Source organism: Mercenaria mercenaria, chromosome 14 (genome assembly GCF_021730395.1).
Source record: "Mercenaria mercenaria strain notata chromosome 14, MADL_Memer_1, whole genome shotgun sequence".
Taxonomy (NCBI): Eukaryota; Metazoa; Mollusca; class Bivalvia; order Venerida; family Veneridae; genus Mercenaria; species Mercenaria mercenaria.
This window is the reverse complement of record NC_069374.1, coordinates 49,239,857-49,263,064: the sequence shown is the minus strand read 5'-3', so window position 1 is coordinate 49,263,064 and position 23,208 is coordinate 49,239,857. Positions and strand designations below refer to the sequence as shown.

The 23,208-nt window shown below is 33.9% G+C and overlaps 1 protein-coding gene across 1 annotated transcript; it reads right to left on the bottom strand.

The window, feature by feature from the left end:
• Positions 1-316: 316 nt before the first annotated feature.
• Positions 317-18,945, bottom strand: LOC123526858 (visual pigment-like receptor peropsin). The gene is made up of 6 exons (XM_045306108.2): positions 18,810-18,945; positions 10,878-11,037; positions 10,602-10,729; positions 9,896-9,986; positions 8,569-8,773; positions 317-4,411 (listed from the first exon to the last, which is right to left on the bottom strand). Exons 1-6 carry the CDS (start codon positions 18,880-18,882, stop codon positions 4,172-4,174), a joined length of 897 nt encoding a protein of 298 aa, XP_045162043.2. The 5' UTR covers positions 18,883-18,945; the 3' UTR covers positions 317-4,171.
• Between the last annotated feature and the right edge of the window lie 4,263 nt (positions 18,946-23,208).

Sequence of the window (23,208 nt, the reverse complement as noted above, 5' to 3'; positions counted from 1 at the left end):
CGATTGATACTTAAAATACTCTCAACAGTTGTACCCCTTTAAAGATGAACACCTTGTAACACTACACACCTTTTTGTAGATTGCATAGATTAAGAAATTCAGCATTTTTAACACTAACGGTTTTATTTACAAGACTGACTGTACTTACAATGTAGCACCGATCTAGGTATACATACATCAGCTTAAAAAACAATGTTTGTCGAACGCCTAACTTAAAAATATTACATATTACTAAGTCGAAAAGTTCTATGTTACAATGACACAACAACTCTTTCTTAATCTTCCATATTCCTTAACCCTCTGTCTCTCCCTCCAGATCTCGTATTGTTCAATCATCCGGTTCCTCTAAATAGTTCCTCCTGATTCCGTCTCTCTTCTTCATTCAGTCCTCTCTTTTCTAAGCATTTTTCCTGGGTATTTATACCTTTTTCACGAACTGCATCGCAATAGCATGTTTACAAGTACTATTCAAAGCAATTTCAATAACATATCAATCAAAACGTCCATCATGTACTGATATAACCTTAAACAACAGATGTACAATCACCATTGGATATTTTTTTTTTTTTTTTTTTTTTTTTGCAAATAGATGACAGGTACCGAAACAAACAAAATAGTTACGGTCAAATCTAAAAGACAAAACATTCGATTCACTTTGGTAAAGTTGCAAACAGTAACAATATACTCAGTTCCAAAAGAAAGTGTGCACTTTTTAAGTTTAAATATTTCAAAAAATTCCCCGACGTTTATGTTTTATTTTTTCATACACTAAATCTCAGGTATAACTCGAAATCTAAAATGCACACCAATTTGTTTACGAACTGATTTAGATTTTGGTACCAAACATTATAAGTTTTCATGAAAATAACCGAGAAAAAATAATAGAAAACTAAGTGCACACTTTCTTTTGGAACTGAGTGTATGCTGAATAGGACACAAAAGCAATTTTAAAATATTTCTGATATGGAGATATCTGTGCGCACGGCACTTTGCATTGTTAGACTCTTGCTTTTTCCTAAGCTTTTGCCGCCAGGTCAGTTATAGTAATAGCTCTATATGACTTTCAGGTCTTATAAATGGCAGTTTTTCTTATTGATTTTGAGAAAAGATACAAATACATTATACTGATATTATTTCATTCTTTAAGGTCTCTGTGTAAGATGTTTACTGCTGGATCTGTCTCCGTTCGGCTTGCGAAAAGACCATAAAAGCTGACATCGGCTACAACATCGTATTTAAGCAAATGTTTGACTTTATAGAGTTTCATAATTAACTTACGAAATATTGATACAAAGGTGTCTGGTTGGAAAAGTCTACAAGTGTAAAGTTTTTCAATTCTTGTTGAAAACCGTGTGCAATATTATGAATGCTACATGACTCCTAAAGTTTAAACAAGAACTCAAAATAAGAAAGTTTTAGTTAAAATTTATTCATCCTCATGATCTAAAATTTCTTAACACTAACAAGTGTGTGTTAGGTCTGTTTTACTTGAATGATAAACGTTTGTAGATTTTTCACCGTTCAAAACTTGTATTCTGGAGATTTCCCCTTCTTCTACATTGACTCTTCGAAAAACAACATAAAACAAAGCACACATATATATAAATATGATAAAGAAAAAAGCATGACTTTACAACAAGATATTAACATACTTGTTTTTAACAATTTTATGAAGATGTTGAAGAATGACATTTTTCACATTGAACATATTCATAACATGAGCAAACATAGATACAATATAGTGATATCGATTAATCTCATTTCAGGCACTGTTGAGCTTGCCGAACACAAAGAACATTTATATATTCACAACACTGTAAACGCAATTGAAAAAATAAAAAAAGAGACACATATGCGAGGCATCTGATCTTGCTTCAGTTCTTAAAGAAAGTAGATTTTATTTACGGTTGTTGATTATGATAATAGTTCTGGAATTCTGTTTAGCTTATGTCGTGTGTCGTTCGTCGCGTTTTATGTCGACGCGGAACACGATACACGGAATGGCGCGCGTCAACACCATGCACCACGCGATTCGATGCACGACAATGTGAAACGACGGGCGTGATTATTGTATCATGTGTCGTGCATCGTGTCGCATTAACACGCGTCGTGTTGCGTGTCTTGTCGTATTGTAGCGATTCTTGCTGTGCGTCTTGTCGCGTGATGTACGTGAACCTAAAACACGGCGGACAACATGAGCTAAAAGTTATTGGTAGATATTTAATGAAACTTCGAGAAAGCTATTTCAATCTCACTCTGAAATAAAAAAAAAATATCCTTTATATACCATAATGCCTAAAATCGCTTATTTGTTCTACATGATGTAATGATCAGTTGATGTTCTGCGCAAAAGAATATATTTCAAAAAGCTGAGGTTCTTCTAAAGGTTTACTTTGACTTGTCACTACACATCAAAACTACACATCAAAATAATTCATCCTAGTAAGTGAATGTTAAAAAGCATATTATCACATTTTTCACGTTGCGGGAAATAAAGCCATGCTTATTTTTTTTTAAAGAAGAAGAAATTTTAATATTTCATGATCAGGAAAAGCTTACATGTGATAAAAGCTAAATTTGTGTCTTTCTACAATGATTTTATTTAACTCCTTGAATCAATTTGATTAAACGCTCTGGTATATTCCTCGACAGAGCTTCGCATTTGATCATTTTATTGACAACTTGTTTCATTGATTTATCATGAAAAGACACTCATTAGTATACTTCATATCTTATTAAAAGAGGATAAATCCAACAAAACTAACAATCGCAAAAGAAAACAAGTATGTTCCAGACATGAAACTTCATGTTTTGGTTTACAACATGTAAGCAATGATAATTAAGGTTTTTTCCACCTTTCAGTATGAAATTTAATGAAATTAGCCAGGTTTTCAGTATTACCCGGCGACTAGTACTCTGTAATACAAAAGTAGAAGTATTGCAAACTTTCAAATATAAATATTTGCAATTTAGATAGCATTAAACTCGCATAAGCCCTACCAGACTACAAGTATTCCAACAGTTAGAATTTGCAACCTAGTAGACTTGTTAGAATTTGCAATTTATGTAGTAATATACACAAATAAACCTTCGCAGATTGCTGGTATTTTAAATATAGATATTTGCAATGTACATAGTATTGTACTAAAATATACATCACATATTTTTAGTATGCTCAGTATGCTAAACGCAACATTTTTTCCCTCAATTTTTGCATACTTTCCTTGTTAATGTATATTTGAAGTGTGTTTAGTAGTATTGTAAAATCGTGTAGGAACCTGACCATCATCCAAAACCAAAAACTCCCCAAGAATCAAGTAAGTGCAGTTTTCTTATCAATCAGCAGGTTAAAAAAACATTGACAGCCCTGGGTCGGGGTTAATTTCGACCCCGGGGTCATGATTTGAACAAACTTGGTACAGGTCCAATATGCAATGCTTCACACCAAATATCTAAGCTCTAGGCTTCTGGTTTTTGAGAAGAAGATTTTTAAAGTTTTTCCTTTCAGTTGCCATGGCAACCAGAGTTCTGCATGGAATTCAAATCTTTGAATAATTTTTTGTAGAGCTTCACCCAAGGAACATTCCTGTGAAGTTTGGATGAAATTGGTCCAGCGGTTTATGAGGAGATGTCGTTTAAAGTAAAAGTTTACGGACGCCGGACGGTGAGTGATAAAAATATGACATTTATTACTTTTGTTTCTTTTTATAGTCATTGTTTTCAAATTAATTCAAATCTCTGTAATGGCAGTAAAAAGTGAGCAGCACTAAAGTTACCGGATAAATTTGTTTTACACACTTATAAAAAATTCTGTTAGCCAATCAAATTGAAGGAAATCATGGTCCAAAAAAAGAAACAAACTGAAATGAACACTCACACACTGCATGTATATCCATTTTAAGTATTTGCAACTTTCAGGTTATTATACTCAAATAAGCCCTCACACACTGCTAGTTGAGACAACTCGAAAAATATTGTAATGAATACGTGAGTTCTTTACACGGAAAAGGGTTTTGTTCTTGATGACAATTTGGCGGAAGGCAACTTGCCCTCCATCTCTAATTGGAAAAATTGCTAGTTACTTGCAAGTTTGCTCTAAAATACTGTACTGTGAAACATCATTTTTAACAGAGTAATACTAAGAAAAACAGTCTGATTTTTCTGGATGACATTATTTATCCTTCTTTTCGTAACAGATACCGATCGTTCTGGCCGCAAACGCCTCTCTAAATTTCTTAGAGGCCACAATGTACGGAACTGGATAGAAAACCGTGGATAATTTAGCAGCCACTGGCGGAATAACAGATGCCAACATCGTCATCTCGGAGCCATGGTTAAAGAGAGCCCAAATTGCGAAGAAGCCGTACGGAGCAAAGCCAGTTGTAACAATGATCAAATTCGCCATGGCAATCTGAAACAAAAGCATAAAGGTAATGTTAATGTTAGTGGTGTAATTAATTATCTTTGTTCAGTAATTGTAAAGTAATGTAATGAAAAAAAAAGAAAACTAACTGAACGTATAATTACCACAACAGTTGAAATAAAAAAAGAAGAAGATCGTTTCAACATGTTCGCGTTTTGCGTCTTATTGCAAAAAAAACAAAGAGTAGGAATACAGCAAAAAAGAAAGCAAGAAAGCGCAAGCAAACACACACACACACACGCTAAAATGCAGACAAAGCCTGCATGCTCTCATAGATGTTCGCACATATCTCTCGTTTATTTGTTAATTAATCAAGTAGTGTCATGATACCGTCATTGATCGCACTAACGGATAATTAAAGTTTTCTTATGCGAGAGGGATGTTCATGATATCTAGAAGTTGTTTTGCTGTGAAGGTAAATTCATTACATCGGCGATGTAAGTGTCAATAGAACAGAACGGACAATTAAGCTACATACAAAATCTTTATTACATACTCGTTTCTATTCCCCGTTAAGTTACACTGGTACCGGAAACGTCAATATTTTTCCATACACTGACGCCTGAATTTCATATCGGGTGCGTGACGTAATTCAGTATGTAATGTTGCACTATTTTTTTTTTCTGTTTAGTTCAGTACTGTCAATCCTATTCAGGCTTATGATATTTACATAATATATATACGTGCAGATGCGTATGTAATAAAAAGGTTATTATCTTTGCATCGGGAAATATGCACTCGTTCTTCAGCGGAAGAATATTCGATGGTTCAACGCAATAAGGGCGTAATAATTATATGTAGATACGCCCTTATTGCGTTGAACCCTCGTACTGCGCTCCTAAAGTCGCGTAATATTTCAACTGAAGAACTCCTGCATATTTCCCGATACAAAGCTAATAACCTATAATTATTGCATGCTTTTCAGTGCATTACCGAAAAATCAGAGTGCAGTATATCTGATAATGTTATAGTCAAAGATATTAAATATATGTTTTACTGGTAAGAAATTCGTCAATGGATAAATTTAGTTATCACATGAAATAAAAAGACATTTTATTTGTTTTACATGTAAGGTCAAAATATCCTTCATTCATGAACACAATATTCTACATTTTGTGGTGTTCACTCGTGAAAGATGTTCCACTTTTTATATCCTCTAAATACTTCAAACTTGTTCAATAAAATATGTAAAAACACATGAAAATATCAAAGCTTTATGTATCTTTTTAAATAAACTCAGAGTCTAGTGTATTGGAAAGCATATTTCGTTAAATACATAAGTATAGATATTTATGTCCAGTAAGTAAGACTGTCCTAAGATTGAGGTAGGGACTGTTGGGGGGAGGTTGGGGGTACATTACCCCTCACGGACAGACGGTCAAACCGAGAAAGCTAATATTTCGACTTACTGCATGCATACCATGCTCCTACCTTATCTTCTAATATTGTCTATGAACGTTCACAGCATCCGTCGTTAACCATTAACGTGCTAGTTTTCTAGAATTGACTGGTCTATCATTCAATTTGGGCAATACCATTTCTTATTCAAAAGGTGTTCACTGAAAACTTTTACTGACTGAAAATCGAACAGTGCAGACCATGGTCAGCCTGCACAGTCTGCACTGGTCGCAAAGTCAAAAATACTTGCCACCAGCAGTCTTATGTCACCGCATATTTTGACACGGTGTCGTTACTTACACGGACTTCGCGCATTAATGATGACCTGTCGTATACAACAGACTCAATCAATCGGTTTTGGTATTATTTCGATTGGTTGCGTTTTATAAACTGTCATGAACAGACTCTATCAAATCAGGTCTGCTATTATTCTGCTTGGTTGTGTTTCACGACCTGTCAGGAAGAGACACTATCAAATCAGGTCTGCTATTGTTTTGCATGGTCGCGTTCTGTCTTAAACGTTTTGTAGCATTAATTAAGAAATAGATCTAATATATCTCATCGGTGATTTGTCGCTGAATAAATCACTGTTTGTCGTTCAGATGCGAAGGAATTTTTATCACGAGGGCGCATCCCGAGTGATATAATGCTAGATCTACGCATCTGAACGACAAACAGTGATTTGTTCAAGAGCAAATCACTAAATGAGATATATTATTTCGATTCTAACACGTTATCAAGGACTTTTAGGCATGCATTAAATATTTAATAGGAAAATGAATAGAGGATATAACATGAGTGTCTTTTAATATTGAATTTATTAAACGAGTTTACTAAATTCAAACTTGGGAAAGACATAATTGTAATATTCTTTTTATCACATGTAAGCCTTTCCTGCTGAAACATCAAATTTCGTCTTTCATTAACTATTGACCAAGTAAAGTCGACCAACGTCTCCTATAAATAAACGACGTCAGCTTTATTAAGCCCTCTACAGACGGTAGGTTTTTGTTGTACAACACTAATTATCTCAAAAATGTACAATTTTGAAATTGTACATTTTTCACATACAGACAGTATTCCATTCCCATATAAATCACAGAGATTAACCTAGTAAACATAGTGCATCAGGTACTAAAAAGAATGTAACTATTAATACTAAAAATAATATTCACCTTTTTATGTCCCATGAATTTTATTACGCATGACACAAATGAGCCGTGCCATGAGAAAACCAACATAGTGGCTTTGCGACCAGCATGGATGCAGACCAGCCTGTGCATCCGCGCAGTCTGGTCAGGATCAATGATGTTTGCTTTCAAAGTCTATTGCAATTAGAGAAACCGTTAGCGAACAGCAAGACTGCGCGGATGCTGGTCGGAAACGCACTATGTTGGTTTTCTCATGGCGCGGCTCAAATCATTTAACTTTTCAGTGTCATCCTTTTTCCATTATGCATTAGAAGCCATTTTATTATATCCAGATTTGTGTTTATTTTTTGGGCAGTTTTTTTCTGGAATTTCATTCACTTGCCTCTTATCAACTAATCATTTACCAATTTGTTGCTTGTCAACGTGGGTGGTACGTAAGGCAAAACTTACGAAATAGAACATGTCCTAATCTGTAAAGCTTAAGTCAAGACTTAAGATTTACGAAATCAAGGAATAGCATCATACACACGATAATATTTGGCTGTACATCTTGAATTTAATTGGTGTTGTACAACAAAAACCTACCGTCTGTAGAGGGCTTTACACTAGCGTATTATCAAATTTATGTAATGACTTTATTCCACTCCCACGACGTCAGTTGAACATGTGATAAATGATGTTTATAGTAAATGTTTATTTTTATTATATACCTGTATAAATTTTGTAAAAAAGTCGGCTTGCATTTCAAAATTAGATATGAACAGGCAGAAACAAATCCGTATTGTACCTTTTAAATTTCGTATTGTACCTAGGGTCATAATAACAGTAAGTAGATCTGGAATTTTGTATTCGGCTCTCGTGGATTTTGCAAGGTCGGATAAAAAATCCACTCGAGCCGAATACAGCATCCCAGACCGAGCTTCTGTTATAATAACCCTATTATATCTGTGTTTCATGTCTCATAATGCACATCTATTTGTACGGTATGAATTAATATTCAGCTTCGATTTGTTAGCTATCCTGCAGGCATACAACTCACACAATCTAAACAATTTCACACCACTCTTAGATATTAAGGCATGTTTATGATGCTTAGTATGAAGACGTTAATTGGAACCAATGTTTAAAGTTAAAAGAATGCTTTTTAAGCTGACAGTATGGTAAAGCACATCCCTTGTTCATTGAGTCAATATGCTAAACCCGGGGAAATGGGAAAAAATTATTCTTAAACTTTTAAAAGGTGTCGCTGTTTTAAACAAATATCGGTCATAGTTTAATGAATCACAGGTTATTCAATGCATGTATATATTTTACGTATTACTTCTGAGAATTGGCTTAAATGTGGAGTATGCTCCTTTAAAAGTATCGATGTTTCTCATTACATAGCTGGTGCAGCCGTTCTGCGCATGCCCGGAATGATTATCAATTGGAGCGCACGGCAAAATTACGCAATATTTGCATGTCCGCACGCATTTAGTGTATACTATGCATGCTATACTGACTATAGGTTAGGGTTAGTATCACCATGGTTACAAAATATATACATTTAAGATATTTTTAGATCTGTTTTTAGTCACAGCCTAAAAGTGTACCAACCCAGTTGAGTTGATTATTCGTAAACCAATCCTTCTCGTCTATCTTCTCCGGAGTGGGGCGAGAAAATGCGGTCCGGAGTGACCACAACGATATCAGGAACATTACAATAGACACTACCGGAAGTGTAATAAACAGTGAACGATGGCTCTGATCATCTTTGTGCCAGTTTAGTCCGCATGCAGTACCAGACGACTCAATAACATAACTAGAAATTCAAAAGGTATACAGTAAAATCATTTAATTTCGTGGGCATGAAATTTCGTGGTTTTGGTCTAAATGGAAATATCGTGGGGATATGAATTCGTGGATTTCAACTTTACAAAGTAAAATGAATAGGAATTTCACTTGTTCGTTGGGATTAAATTTCGTGGATTGACTCAGCCACGAAATCCATGAAATTTAGTCCCCCACGAATATTAATGATTTCACAGTATATAGATATCATTAAAAACAATTCTTGATAACAGATACACATTAGTGTCAGGTTAAAAAACAGTAAAAGCAACTTTTGAGAGTTTTTTGTTCCGCCTAAAATGTGTGTTTTAGTCCCTTTAAGATCATCTTGACTTTTGCGAAATGTATATTGAAATTTAAATCTAATTAATATTCATGTAAATTCCTATCGGAGGCACTAAGGCAAGAAAAAATTACAGCCAATAAACTAGTTACAAATAAATAAATGATTTTAAACGCGTCAAGTGGCTAATTTTTTAACAACAAAATGAAGAAACGCTGCCGATAAATAACAGCATAAAGGTCGCTTCAACTTTGGAAACGTGTACCTTTGCTTCAGTTCTCTGTGACAGTCATTTTCATCGTTTTTACTTTATTTTGGTTTGAATGGAAATGATGTTAGTACAAGATGGAGCAATTTCGACCTTAGATCATTCACACGATCACAAAAATATATTTGATGCAAGTGGCATAGATTAGATGTTGTGTGTACGAGATAAGATGTCGAGCGCTCGAGATAAGATGTCGTGTGCACGAGATAGATGTCGTATGCTGCAGAAAAGATGTCGTGTGCACGAGATAAGATTTTGTGCGCTCGAGATAAGATGTCCTGCGCACAAGATGATTTAATCTTTAAAAAATAACTGCATGTCTTAAACATAGCACTGTACAAAGTGGCTGCATGAAGAAAAATATTTTAATGACCTCTTCGGCACGCGAATGATACGAAACAATTTACAAAACTATGACATCATTTTATTCAAGGTTGCTGCATACTGTAGGGAAAAGGGAATTTGTTGTTATGAACATGTATTTTTTTTTCGACAAAAATCTAAAGAATGGGTTGCGTTGTGCATTTTAATGTTGGTTATACCTGTTCCATCCTAAAACAGGACCAATAGCTATCCCAACACTATATATCCATCCGAGCACTGACAGGAACAGTGAACGGCCGCTCATGTCATCTGCAAATAAATATAAGGACATGCTTCAATTTGACTGACTCGCGTTGTGATGCTGTGATTTTTCAATTAAGTATTGAATATTCAAATGCATTTTTATACTATAATCGAACAGTCTAAATAATGGCAATTTGATTTGTTTCCTTGTTTGTTACTATTGGGCTTAGCGCTATTTTTCAACAGTAATATTGGTTATATAATGGAGGGCAGATAACATCACCGGTGTCCTTGCTTCTTTACCAGTACAAACTTGTTATCCGTGAGTGACAACATTCCCACATGAATCAGGGGTGGAGGACGAATGATTTCAGACACAATGTCTATTATCAGTCGTCACGGAGAGAATTCGACTCACGACCTTGTGATTCGTGCATCTGCATTCTCCCTGTTTAGCTAAGCGGGCAGACAGTGGAAATTCCGTGTTTAGCAATGAGACAGTAGTTTGTCACAATTTCATTACCAGATGATATAACATGCATCTAAAACGGTGAGTTCTTAAGTACATTTAGTCCAGACATTGAGTTAGTGAGATATATTGTACGGCCAGTCGACACAATAAGGACTAGCAGTATATGTAAATACAATGGAATAACTAACGCATTCATAAATTATACATACAAATGTTCAGAAGTGATATGCTGTAGTAACGTTGAATGCAGAGGAGACCTGCAAATGTCACGGCGCCCATACCCCCTGTATAAGTTAGCACGCCATACATCTGACAGCCAATATCGCCAAACAGCCAGCTGTTAAAAAATGATGCATTGATATTTATGCCATTTAATACAACCATTAAAAGCATTCTTCTTTCAGTGAAACTTATTAGATTCTATTTTTTTTATATTTTAAGCGGTACATAATTTCACACATATAATCACAATTTAACATAGTTACCTCCCTGCAAAAGCAGACGATCCAGAAAGCGGGATACCAGCGACTATCAGTATGTTTGCAATGGCGAACTGCACGTGAATCTTAGACCGGCAACCAGTAATGGCATTTTCTCCACGAAGTATTGCAATTATCAAAATATTTCCAAGTATTCCAAGGAAACCTGCGAGAAAAGAAAGGTAAAACAAATAATCACGCGAAAGCTGAAAAAAAAATCCGTAAGTCAAAATATGAAGTACTTTAAAAAATCCTTTTTACGTAATACGACAGAGAAATCTGAGACATAAATATAAAATGAGCTCGAATTCACGACATGCTGATTTGATAAAAGTTTTCCCATGTTCATTGAAATGTTTATACCGATCTAAAGAACACGGATTAATAAAAGAAATAGAACTGAATTCCCCTTTTCACAAAGTCCTTCTATGAGAAGTTAATCTGATCAACTTATTGAACCAAAAATTTCTGCAAAATATGTATATTTTTTGAAGTGCCTTTCTGGAAAAATGTGTATATTAAGAAGATGAAAAGTAAACCTATTGCGCTTATATTCTATAATAAGATATTGTCTACGTTTAATGATATTAGAGACTTTAAAGGTGCATAAACATTTGCAACGGATGAACTAATCAGATTCAATAACGTTCTAATCAATACTTTAATGTGCTTTTGTCCCGGTACGAGTTCATATACGGCACAGTAATCAATATTAAACACAGGACAAATAGATGGAATCAATGCATTCACTTGTAATGTAATGAAATGAGAATCATATTGTTTGTTAAATTCACACCAGAAGAATTCCAATTATATAGGTGTTATTGGATTTGAATCCCAGAGGCGTATGCTTCCCTTGCTATTTTTATTAAAGTAGATAATTAATATTCCAATTTTTAATTAGTTGAGATGTTAACACTAGTATTTAGGTATATGAGTAAATGAAGGCCGAATATAATTGAAATACTGTCTGGAAACTGTACGAGACCATCAGAATAAACAAGTGTTTCAGGTAGTTATGCACGTTTGTCAAACCGGAATTCATGACTAAAGAGCGGAAAGCATGGACTAAAACCTGTACCGGCATACGGAAACGAAAGTCATTTTACTCATACAGATCTCGAGTATACTTTTATAAAAATGGTTACACAACTTTCTCTTTAAAAATACAAAACAATTATGAGAAAATTGCTGCACGTGATATAATTCCAAAGAGTGACTTCAAATTCTATCTCTTAAATCATTAATAAATATCTCAAAAGTAAGCACACCGACCCATATACTTTATTTGATCTTATAATTAATATGATTTTAAATTACAACAGTGAACAATGTTATCAAAATCTGCATAAAATTTGAACTTAAAGGGAAATTTTCTCGTAGACTCACATAATGAAAACTTTTGTTTGGTCCATTTTTTTCGAATCAGTATAGCAAACGAAAAGAAAGAGAAGAAAATAATGAAATAAAGAATCAAGCACACGGTGATTTCATTTTAATTTGACAAGTCTGATATGATATTTTTAAAAAAGTATCGTGAAATTCTAAATTGCAGAAAGAAATTTGATCTAAACTGAGCTACAAATGTACCTTAACGCAAAGCAATATATGTACGAGTAGAGGTGAAGGCACAGTACGAGTAGAGGTGAAGGCGCAGTACGAGTAGAGGTGAAGGCACAGATGTGTGGCAGTGTATTAAGAACATCACAACGAATGAACTTAATCTGGCTATACGTGTTTATACAAAATGGAGTTGTATTGTACACGTTGTATTGTACACGTTGTATCTCTTTTATTCTGTATTTCAGGCGTTTATCAGTATCTTATACTTGCCAATGGTTGAACAAAATATGAATTTCTCTTGGTATAATACTTTTCTTAAGACAGTAATTGATTATGATGGGGCTGGGGACTGAATGAGGAGTATTGCATAATGATGTCTTTATCGGTTATGACCAACACCAATTTAAACCGAGTCTACTTTCTTTAACTGTTGAGTCCGCGATACAACTTCTGATAGAGTTTATAACATGTTCTAAAATGATCCGGTTGATTTCCCCATAGACAAAAGAGGACTGAAACTGTTATTATTAATTATGATGCAACAAACCCACTGTTTGAAGAGAAGGCAACCAGAATCAAGCAACTATTTGGTGTATGTCGTCAAGAACATAGATAATAACGCATTAGATTTAATAAGTAATATATCTCATTTTGACCTTTCTTTCGCAAAATCATTGTTTTCGTTTAGATGCCTATTAGTAGATCACTCAGAATATGCCCTCGTGGTATTATTTCTTGGCATCCGAAATACAAAAGAATTTATTAAACGACAAGTCACTGTTTGTGATAGGTTATTTCTTAACAAAATTACGATGGTTTTTTTTACAATGTAACTCATTGCAGACTTGGAGCGGTCTTCTGCGCATGCCCGAAAGTGATTATCAGTTGTAGCGCACGGCAAAAATATGCATATTTTTGCATGTCCGCATGCATTTAGTGTACAATATGCATAAAATACAGACTAAAGTAGGGTTAGTATCACCATGGTTACAAAATATATACATTTAAGATATTTTCGTTCAAATTTAGTTAATTCGGTATGTACCGGAATCTGTAATTTATACCGGCGCTCCAAGTCTGCATTGAGTCCCATTCATTTTTTTTTTAAAGAAAATTACAAAATTTGTATAGTCTTTATTTCTTTCATCTAATTTACAGCATATGACGTTACAGACTGTAAATAATAAAAAAGAAGAAGAAAATCTCATAATAAATTGTACACTTTTCTTTATAGCTAGCGTACTAAGTGTACTGAAACGATCACAGCAGACCGAACCAGTAGTATATTTTATTCCAGCTCGTATCGACGGCGATATTTCAACAGAATATTTGTTAAAACAACGAAAGAGCCCGAAGCTTTACAGCTCCATCAATGCTATACATTGCTTTTTGTGTGAGCAACTGAAAATCAAAACCAGCTATTGCTACATATCAACCCTAAGAGACCCTTTCTAAATGAATGCTGTTTCCTTTGAAGGGTTCACAAAACATGTATCCATAGATCTTTCTGTTTCAGTTGTGCTGAACACTGCTCAAAACTAGCTATTACAAAAAAGCTAATCTTGCTACAATATAAAAGCAGAAGCGAGTGCAAACTTGTGCAATAAAGAACAATTTTGAGTGCGGATGTGTGTTCTACAAATTAAAGAGATATCTGTATTGGGATCATAAGCAGTTTTATTGCGCGTATAAAGACCAGCGGCGGAATACGCACTCGATTTGATCTTAAACAGAATATCATTATTATTTTTTATCAATTAAGCATTACACACAAAGATGAAGTGCTTTCAACGTATAATGTAACCGTAATTACATATTTCGGCAAACGAAAATTAGCTGTAGAATTATTTGTTAAGTGCATTTAATTGTTTTGATTCTAAAATTAAATCAGACTTGTTTAAGTCTGATGCTACATATTCATACAGGCTGCTGTGTTTATTATTATTGTTATATACTATTTTATTCTCTTTTATTTTATTTTATTTTGCGTGTGTGATTTTTGTGTGGGTTTTTTTGGCAACATTACAAAAATGGCCGCCTGTCATTTTCGAAAAAATAATGCCCACAAGATGTGAATCGTGCCACCTGTATTAAGATATTTAAGCAGAGAACATCGGTCGTTTACATCCAGATGTGTGCAATTTCATTTCGGCGTCCTTGTGTAGAAAAAATTTTTTTAATAAACACGATTTGGTACACTGTAAATGTAAGTGTTAAGGAACTGAACACTCTTTGAACGCCAATTTGCAACAGATATTGAACGCGTCTTTGCGTTCAAAATCCTATTACTAGTGTTCAAATTTTTAACACTAGCTGCTCAAAGAAAGAACGCCCGATGAACAGCCAGCTGTTCTGTTGTGGAACACCTTATGAACAGCCAGCTGTTCTTTTTTAACACCAGACATGTTCTATTTTTTAATGTTAGTGTTCAGATTGGTAACACCTACAGTTCCATAAATGAACAGTCTGTGAACACCCAGGTGTTCTTTTGTTTAACTCCGGACGTGTTCAATTCCAATGCAACATATATTGAACGCCTAGAACATGTTCAAAGACATGGACGTTAAGAAGTTGAACATACTGCATTCAGTTTTGAACACTGGATAAGAGACAGGTTTTTCTAAGGGATATTTGTTATACATAATAACATTTACTGCTGAAAATAAACAATTTTATTTCAAAAACATTTTGAAGAAAAACTACCACATCATGTGCAACTACTTAATCTGACTATTTTACAAGCTTTTTATGTACATGTATAGTGTTCTTTAGTTGTATTTTAAACATACCTGAAAACAAAAACTGTCATAAAAACATAAAAGAAGATATTATGCTTTGAACATAATGTCCTGTAAAAGTGTTCCCTGTCCTAAAAATTTTAGAAACTGTGTAAAAAAAAAAAATACCATAATGAAAAAATATTGACAGAATTTTGTGCTGCTGCAAATAGACGATAGTCATAATCCAAGTTTCAAAGATAAAATGGTACTTAAGAAGAATTCATGATATTTTTTAACAAAAAGACACTGGCACATGACTATGACTTTTTCCCAAAGCAAATAAATCAGGTAAGGTTGGAAAATACTAGTTACAAAATTATTTCATCAGTGGCAAAAAACCAACATTTCGACCAGACATAACCTTGACAGACTTATACAATAATATAGAAAGATATACTACTATTTTATTCTTGCATACAGCTCAGAATATAAGAAAGTACACATTTATTTATGAATTACTGTAATATGCAATAATATATATATATACAATTTCATTTGTAAAATGTTAAAAACCTGCTCAGTCCCAACTGCATTTAGAAAATACCAACATGTCTGCTCAGAACTAATAGTAACATTTTGAGAATGTCAATCAATTTGTTCAGTAACAATAAGTCAATTTTGTAAAATATGTTCCTGCTCAGTACCAAAAACACTATTTTGAAAATCCCAGTAATATTATTTGAAAAATGTCAATCTATCTGCTCAGAAGAGACCAGTGGTATTAGCATTACTGAAAACTATTCTCTATCTTGAACTGCTGCATTTGATTTCAGCAAAATACAAACCAGAATGATATTTCAGAAGAAAGAGTGACTGCTAATTTTAGTATCCTCCCAATACCTTAACCATGTAACTCATTTATTTAAATACTGTTTATACTTCTCACAGAAAAATGATTTTCTTAACTTTCATTTGTATACTGTTCTTCAAAATTTAATACAAATTGCTGCAAGAATCCTAAAGACATTGCTTAAGAATGATATTCAATGTCGAAAACACAGAATGTTGCAAATAACTGAACTGCAAATAACACTGTACTCTCCCTATTGTACCTAGTGGCAGTAAAATTTCATACTAAATAGGCTGTCTCTGCTTTGTCATTTCTGGTAAATATCACTAATTTTGGAGGACTGTTTTCTTTTACCTCCAATATGACCTCAAAGTCCTGTTCTTTAACAACCTGGCAAAAGAAAAATGGATTTCATTATATAAACAGCATTTAAATTTCTCAATATTGGAGCATTAATAAAACTATTTGCTGTTTTAAAATAGGTACAGAGATGGATATTTGAATGCTGTATAAACCTATCAAATGCGAAATAATGCTTTATGTTAAAATTAGGTAGATGCTGATGTAAAATATCATACACCTTATTCATGAAAATCAGTAATTCAACTCATACTTCCAAAGGTCAGGCACTGTTTTATAAGAGCAGGTTCAAGTCCAAGCTAAAGGTTCAGAAAATCATACTAGCACTTAATGAGAGTATTGTTCAGTGATTCTAGCGTACTAGTTTGTTAAACAGAACAGAAATATCATCTAACTTTAACAAACAAACCTCAGTGATGAATTTAGGAGTTTGGAAATGACATATGCCCTTCTTATTCCGATCAAACTTTGTTTCAACTTTTGTTCGTTATAGATCGACGCTTTATGTAGAGCTATCAGACAGTTTCATTGTTTGAATAAGCAGCCAATTGCACCTGCTCAAGATGCGACCTAAAATAAAAGTTAAAGTATTTCATGTTCTTTAGTTCAACATTTGCAATACAACGACAACAACAACATAAGTGCTGCCTGTTTTGAATTTACGTCATGGAATATCTATCTAGTAAACACTATAGATCTGGCGGGTGGAACTTAAATATAAATTATGAACAAAGTATTCAAGCTAAGAAGGTATGCAAATAGCAGAAAACTTACTTCATAACACATTATCCTTCCAGTTTCCTGTTTCCGCCAAACTTGAGACGCGTGTTGATGACGTACTCACGGTACTGATAGACGCTTTCTTGAAAAATTATATTTTTAGACATAACACCGGCGTTCTCAGATAGAACATGCAATGAATGCCCCTGTTCATATAAAATTTCCTGTCAATGTTTTTATATAGTTATTTCATTTTTATGCATTCACTGAAACTTCAATTAACAATATATCGGTAAAATAACTTACCCCTAGTTCATTAAAACTCAAAACAGTAAAATACGTCTAGACTTTTCTTGAAAGGCGATCTAATATTGGATGCTGGCGTTCAAATCAAGCGTTCCAATCGTACACAGAACACTTGTACTAAACATCGGTGTTCAGAGTATAACACGTAGTGTTCCAAAATTGAATACAGATGAACGCGTCCGGTGTTCTCTCCATTTACAGTGTACCGTGTTAGCTACCCTCGGTCTTAATATTCACTGTACAGCTGCCGTAACAAATACCGGCACATGCATTATGCATTAATTCAACAATGGAACTAAATAATTGACGTTTTATTTATTTCGCACTCATCTTTTTCTCTCATCAGTTGAATTTCTATTTCTATGCAAAAAAATAAATAACAATGTCGATATTAAACTACTGCCTTGAATCAAATGATGATTTATGATGGCAAAGGCCGGGGAGTCAAGCGCGAAGGACAAAGACTAAGTAATGGAATGGAATGAACTCTCTTGATTGAGGGTTACTACACATGTTACACGGTGTAAATTCGATACTAATTACAATTACGCAGAAAAGAGATTCGATCTTATGGAAATCTCTCAAAAATACTATGTCTTTTAGACTAATCTCCTGATGCGATGGATGTGTGTCTGGAAATACATGTTGCTGCCGGCGGGCAAAAACATTTCTATAGCAAGAAGTTTATCATTAGTTTTGAACGCACAATTAGTTTATTGTATATTTTATAATTTAATTTTGCGAAAGCTACTATGTTGGTTTTCCCATGGCGTGGCTCATTTATTTTTCTTTAATTTCTATTGCCCTTTTATTTAGTATGATCTCTCTAAAGTAGAGGTGGTATACATCTAGCTTAAAAAAAAACAAAAACTGAAATCAAAATTAATAGTTGCACCAAAAAAAAAAAAAAAAGACAAAATAACCTACACAAACGTTGCAGATACATGTAGTTCTAAACAAATGAGTGACTGGAAGAACGCGTCGAATTCGTTTACTGTGATATTTCTGCACGTGTTCCTCGGGTTTCAAAAAAAACCTACCCCGACATTATTACTAAATGTACTCTCAGATTACTCCTTCTATCTCTAAACACCTCTCTTGACAAATACCGAATGCTTAACGAATAACATGATTAAATATAACTAATAACATGCCGGTTAAAAGTCAAATACATGTAATTTGTTAAGATGTAAAGAAACTTAAGGATTTTGTTTAATAAACTGTAAATTATAATAGAGAACAAAATAAATTGTTATTAGGAATTGACGAATATAAGTCATAAGCGAACGCAATGAATTGAAGAGGAATGGAAAAATTATTATTAAAAGGAATGTGTAGATTTGCTAGAAGCACAGAGCAGCCAGAGAATTGCCAGATAGTTGGGAGAAATTAAATTATCACAATAAACAGAGTACTTACCGGATACAAGGTATAACACTCCGACGACTCTATGTTCCGCCATAGAAAAATCTCCACCTGCAGGGGAAGCCATGAATGCTTCTTTTTTGAAAGAATAGATATGCAGCTACCGATGAGTCCGCTCTGAGTGACAACGAAAGGTTTGCAGCGGCATTTATATACCACGAGACGGACTATCGATCTAGGTTTTCTTGCTGTTACTGTGATCAGTTAAGATTCTTCTTAATTATAGCTTCAAATCGACTTTTGAATCAGCGTTTGTTCTTTACAGACCATTAAACAAATAAATTTAAAATGGTATATGAAACAAAATACAAAATAGAAACATTTTACCCAGTTACCAAAAAGCCGATAGTTACACTGAATTAAGCAAGCTACGGATTTAGTATCGGATTTCCGTTGAAAAATATCTAGTGTCATTATTACATTTGTAACTTATTACATGAAAATGATGAGAGAAATATTTGTCTGTTTGCAGTTTCAAATTACCCGTGTGCTATATTTGTCGATAACAAAGCTGTGAAAGTATAGACGTTCTCATAGTAACGCATGGGTGTTGATTGTTGTCAACACGTATCCCCTATTCATGGTCAGCATTTATTAAAACGAATTCTCTACACAGCACAATCGAACCAAGAAAAGTAGTAGAACAACAGCAACAACAACAAACAACAACAAGTAATATCGCACTGCTTTCTTTACTGTGTCATAGTTTTCTATCAAGGTTGGTCAAAACAACGGCGTGCTTTTCTGAAATAACTTTCTTTCTTTTTTAATTGCTGTTGCTTTAATGTAAGAGATTTTTTCCATCGGTTATTCTGTCCATACTAGAAATCTCCTCTTAATTTCCAGAAAAAGCATCTACTTATTATATATAATATGAAATAAGGCGCTGCCTATTAAAAGATAAAACCCATAACATACATATGTAAGGCTTTGTTGGTCTTTCCATATTTTTGTCTTATAAGCATTACAACTTCTTCACTTTGTTATAAAGACATGCTGACATGTTTTCAAACTTTGCGCACATACATTTAAGGACTTTAAAAACGCCCCAATTATACATTTCGAAAATGTGATCTAAGAAGAATTTCGTAATGCATATTATATTTCCGAAATATGCATAAACAAGAAATATCTTTAAAAATGATGGTCGGCGAATTGTAATAAGGAAAAACGTTTATGAATTTTTCATCTAACATTCATCTTTCATCTAACATTTTTCAAATTGCAAAACTAAACACCGCACTTGAACAATTTAAATGGTTCTCTTTTAATTTTTCGCAAAGGTTTCGTAAGGTTGCAATTTTGTTTCGTTTATCCTTAGACGAATAATTACAGCAGTAGTTTGATGAAGATTCATGAAGCGGTTCGTGAGAAGAGGTCATTAAACGTGTTTATATTTTTAGCTAAATTGGTCCCTATCCCCATTTATAACAAAATAGCTGGAGACCTTACGATATTGTTACACATCGAGTTTGATAAAAATCCATTACATTTTAGTGGTTAATGCGAAGAAAGGCATATCTACTTTTAGCTATAGTGGTCCCTAATAGGGTCCAAGTTCAGGAAAAGATCTATATAAGCCTTAGGCTTTCGATCCTATCCTAAGCGTTTTTGCGAATTTTGTTGATTGTATATGTATTTTGTAAACCATTTCGCTAATAAAATATGTTTAAACCAATAGGGCCCAAGTTCCTATATAAATAAATTTGGAAGAGGACCTTATAATGATGCTCCAGACCAAGTATGACAAAAGATCCACCAAGCTGTCCACGAGACGCTGTATAAAGGCATTTCTAGTTTTAGCTCTAGCAGCCCCTAAAAGGGGTTAAATGTCCCAGCTGAACAAAGTTGGCTGCGGGCCTAATAAAGATGCTACAAATCAAGTTTGATTAGAATACATGAAAAAAAATCAATTAAAGGATTTTTTTATTTATTATTTTTATTTATTTCTAAAATAGGCCAACTGATCCCGCTTTAACAAATGCATATTCGCTATTCATGAATCTTTGGACAATGACGTCACACCTATAAAAAAGTGAAGGTCAAGCAAAACATACGATTGTAATTATTTCAATATTTCTGTTTCATAAGCAAAGTTTGACCGTAGTCATATCACATAGATAAACTGTATGCAGCGTACCTTCATTTTAAAGTAATGAGATTCAGTCATTATATAGCATATATATAATAAAACAGATTTCAACTGAGTTCAATATTTGCATACCATACTAAAGAAAAATATTCATATATAATAAATCAGTTAAATAATTTGTAACAAATATATCAAAGCAAACAAGTACTCATTTTAATATGCAATCTGAATAAGTCACAAAAGCAAGAAACCTTTTCATATACAGACGACAATTGTAACAAGGAAAATCTTTTAAAAAGCACTTCTCTACATAAAAGACTCTTATCACACCCTTATTCATGTGATACGCAGACCGTATTCAGCTTTCTTTAATCAGATATATGTTGGTATTTGAACAGGTTTTTATCATATTTATTAAACTTACTTATCATTTTGAGATATATCAATATTCTTGCTAAATATACTGAGCCAAAGTTAGCTTTAAAACTGTGAACAGCGTCGTTTAGGATAAACGCTTTGTCTACATTTCACTCAGCGTAGCACAATCAACAGAGTGAAAGAAATTGACAATCTCGTCCAATCAGGCAGAGTGTTGCATAAATCTTCCATTTTGATAAATTATCTATAATGCGTTATCAAGTAGTTTGATTTGCAAAGTGAAGTCACGTGGCATAGGTAACGAAAACCAATTTAGACGGCGTTCGCCGAAAAATACGGGTATTAAAGTTGTAAATTTTCTGTGATAAACAAAGCGTGACTTCCGCTCTTAAAGCTCATGTTTGGCTAAGTTTTATTCGGACACATAGAGTTTCGTTGTCCTAGTCAATAAGAATATCGAATGTCCCTTTTAAGTCAGTACACACTACCCTGGGTGAATAAAAGAAATGTTCTGTTCTGTTCTGTTCTGTTCTGTTAAAAGATAAACAAATTGACCATTTTCAAATTGATCTTTTACGTTGCATCACGCTATGGTAGGCTACCTTGAAGTAATCTAAAACGTTTGCTGTGCTACAACCGCGGGACACAAAAGCCGCAACATCTCCAGAATAATTTCGGTGAATCTTCATTACCGAAATAATTGGATGCGGTGCTTTATTTTTACGTAATAGCGTTTCAGTTAAAGATATTTAGAAACACGTACTTTTGAGAATAATAAAGGTCATCACTGATTCAAATTTATATAATCATTCATTTGAGAAAAGTCGGGAAATTTGATAAAAATGATGTGCATGTGTTTGTAATCGACTTCAGCCTAGGTAGAACACCGATCTTCCGTAGTTTTCTCACATGAAGAATTCCACGTCATGAGTGAGGCTCGAACCCACATCGATGAGGACCAGAAATTTGAAGTCAGCGACCTTAACCATTCAGCCACTGAGGGGCCTCATGAGTTTTAAGGTGATAGTAATAGCTCTATCTGAGAGCACAGAAATTAGATCCAGTCATTCTCCAGATACCACAATTTACATACTATTATTTGAAAAAATAAATGTCCAAGAGAAGACCCTTAACTTCCGTTAGATTTAAAATATTTCCCTTGCATACCTACCAACACCAGTGATACATGTACGCGCCGATACAATTCCGCCTTTGCCATCAACTTGTGTCTCAAGTCCAAAAAGTATGGATCCGTGCTTGCAAAGTTTCTTTGCATTTCATTCCCTTCTGTCTAAACACTAATTTATACGTTACGCTGGTGTAACGTCTGACGTAACCTCAGACTTCAGCGAAACATCAGGACGTGACACTGCTAAAAACTATTCTTTCTCAAAGGACATATATTTATGAATTTTGAGGAATGGGCTGAAGTTATTTTGTTTAATCAAATTTTATTCTGAAAATTATTTACAGCGAAACATAAGTTTTGGTAAAAGTGAACCGTGATTGGGAAACAAAAAAATATAAAAAATAAAACCTTGATTTAGTAGAAAATATCCACAAGTTGAACAGTACATAGGTGGACGGAAAAACCTACGGATTTCCCGTATAGTTAGCTGCATATAACTATTCCAGAGCCTCTGTGGTTAGGACTTAGTATAACAAATTTTATTCCAAGTCCAGCCGCGGGGACAAATCCAATTAAAGCTATCATTTAAATATTTTCTTTCTCTCACCCCTCATCGATACTCATATAAAATCTTTAGACATAGGCTGGAAATCCATTCTATGATGATGATAAAAATTTTATAAGGATACAAAGTGCCTTTGCATGAAGATATGCAGAGTTATCATAAAAACTGATAATAGATTTCATACGTAAAGTCTTTCATATTCTAGATACTAGTTCAAAAACCGACCTTG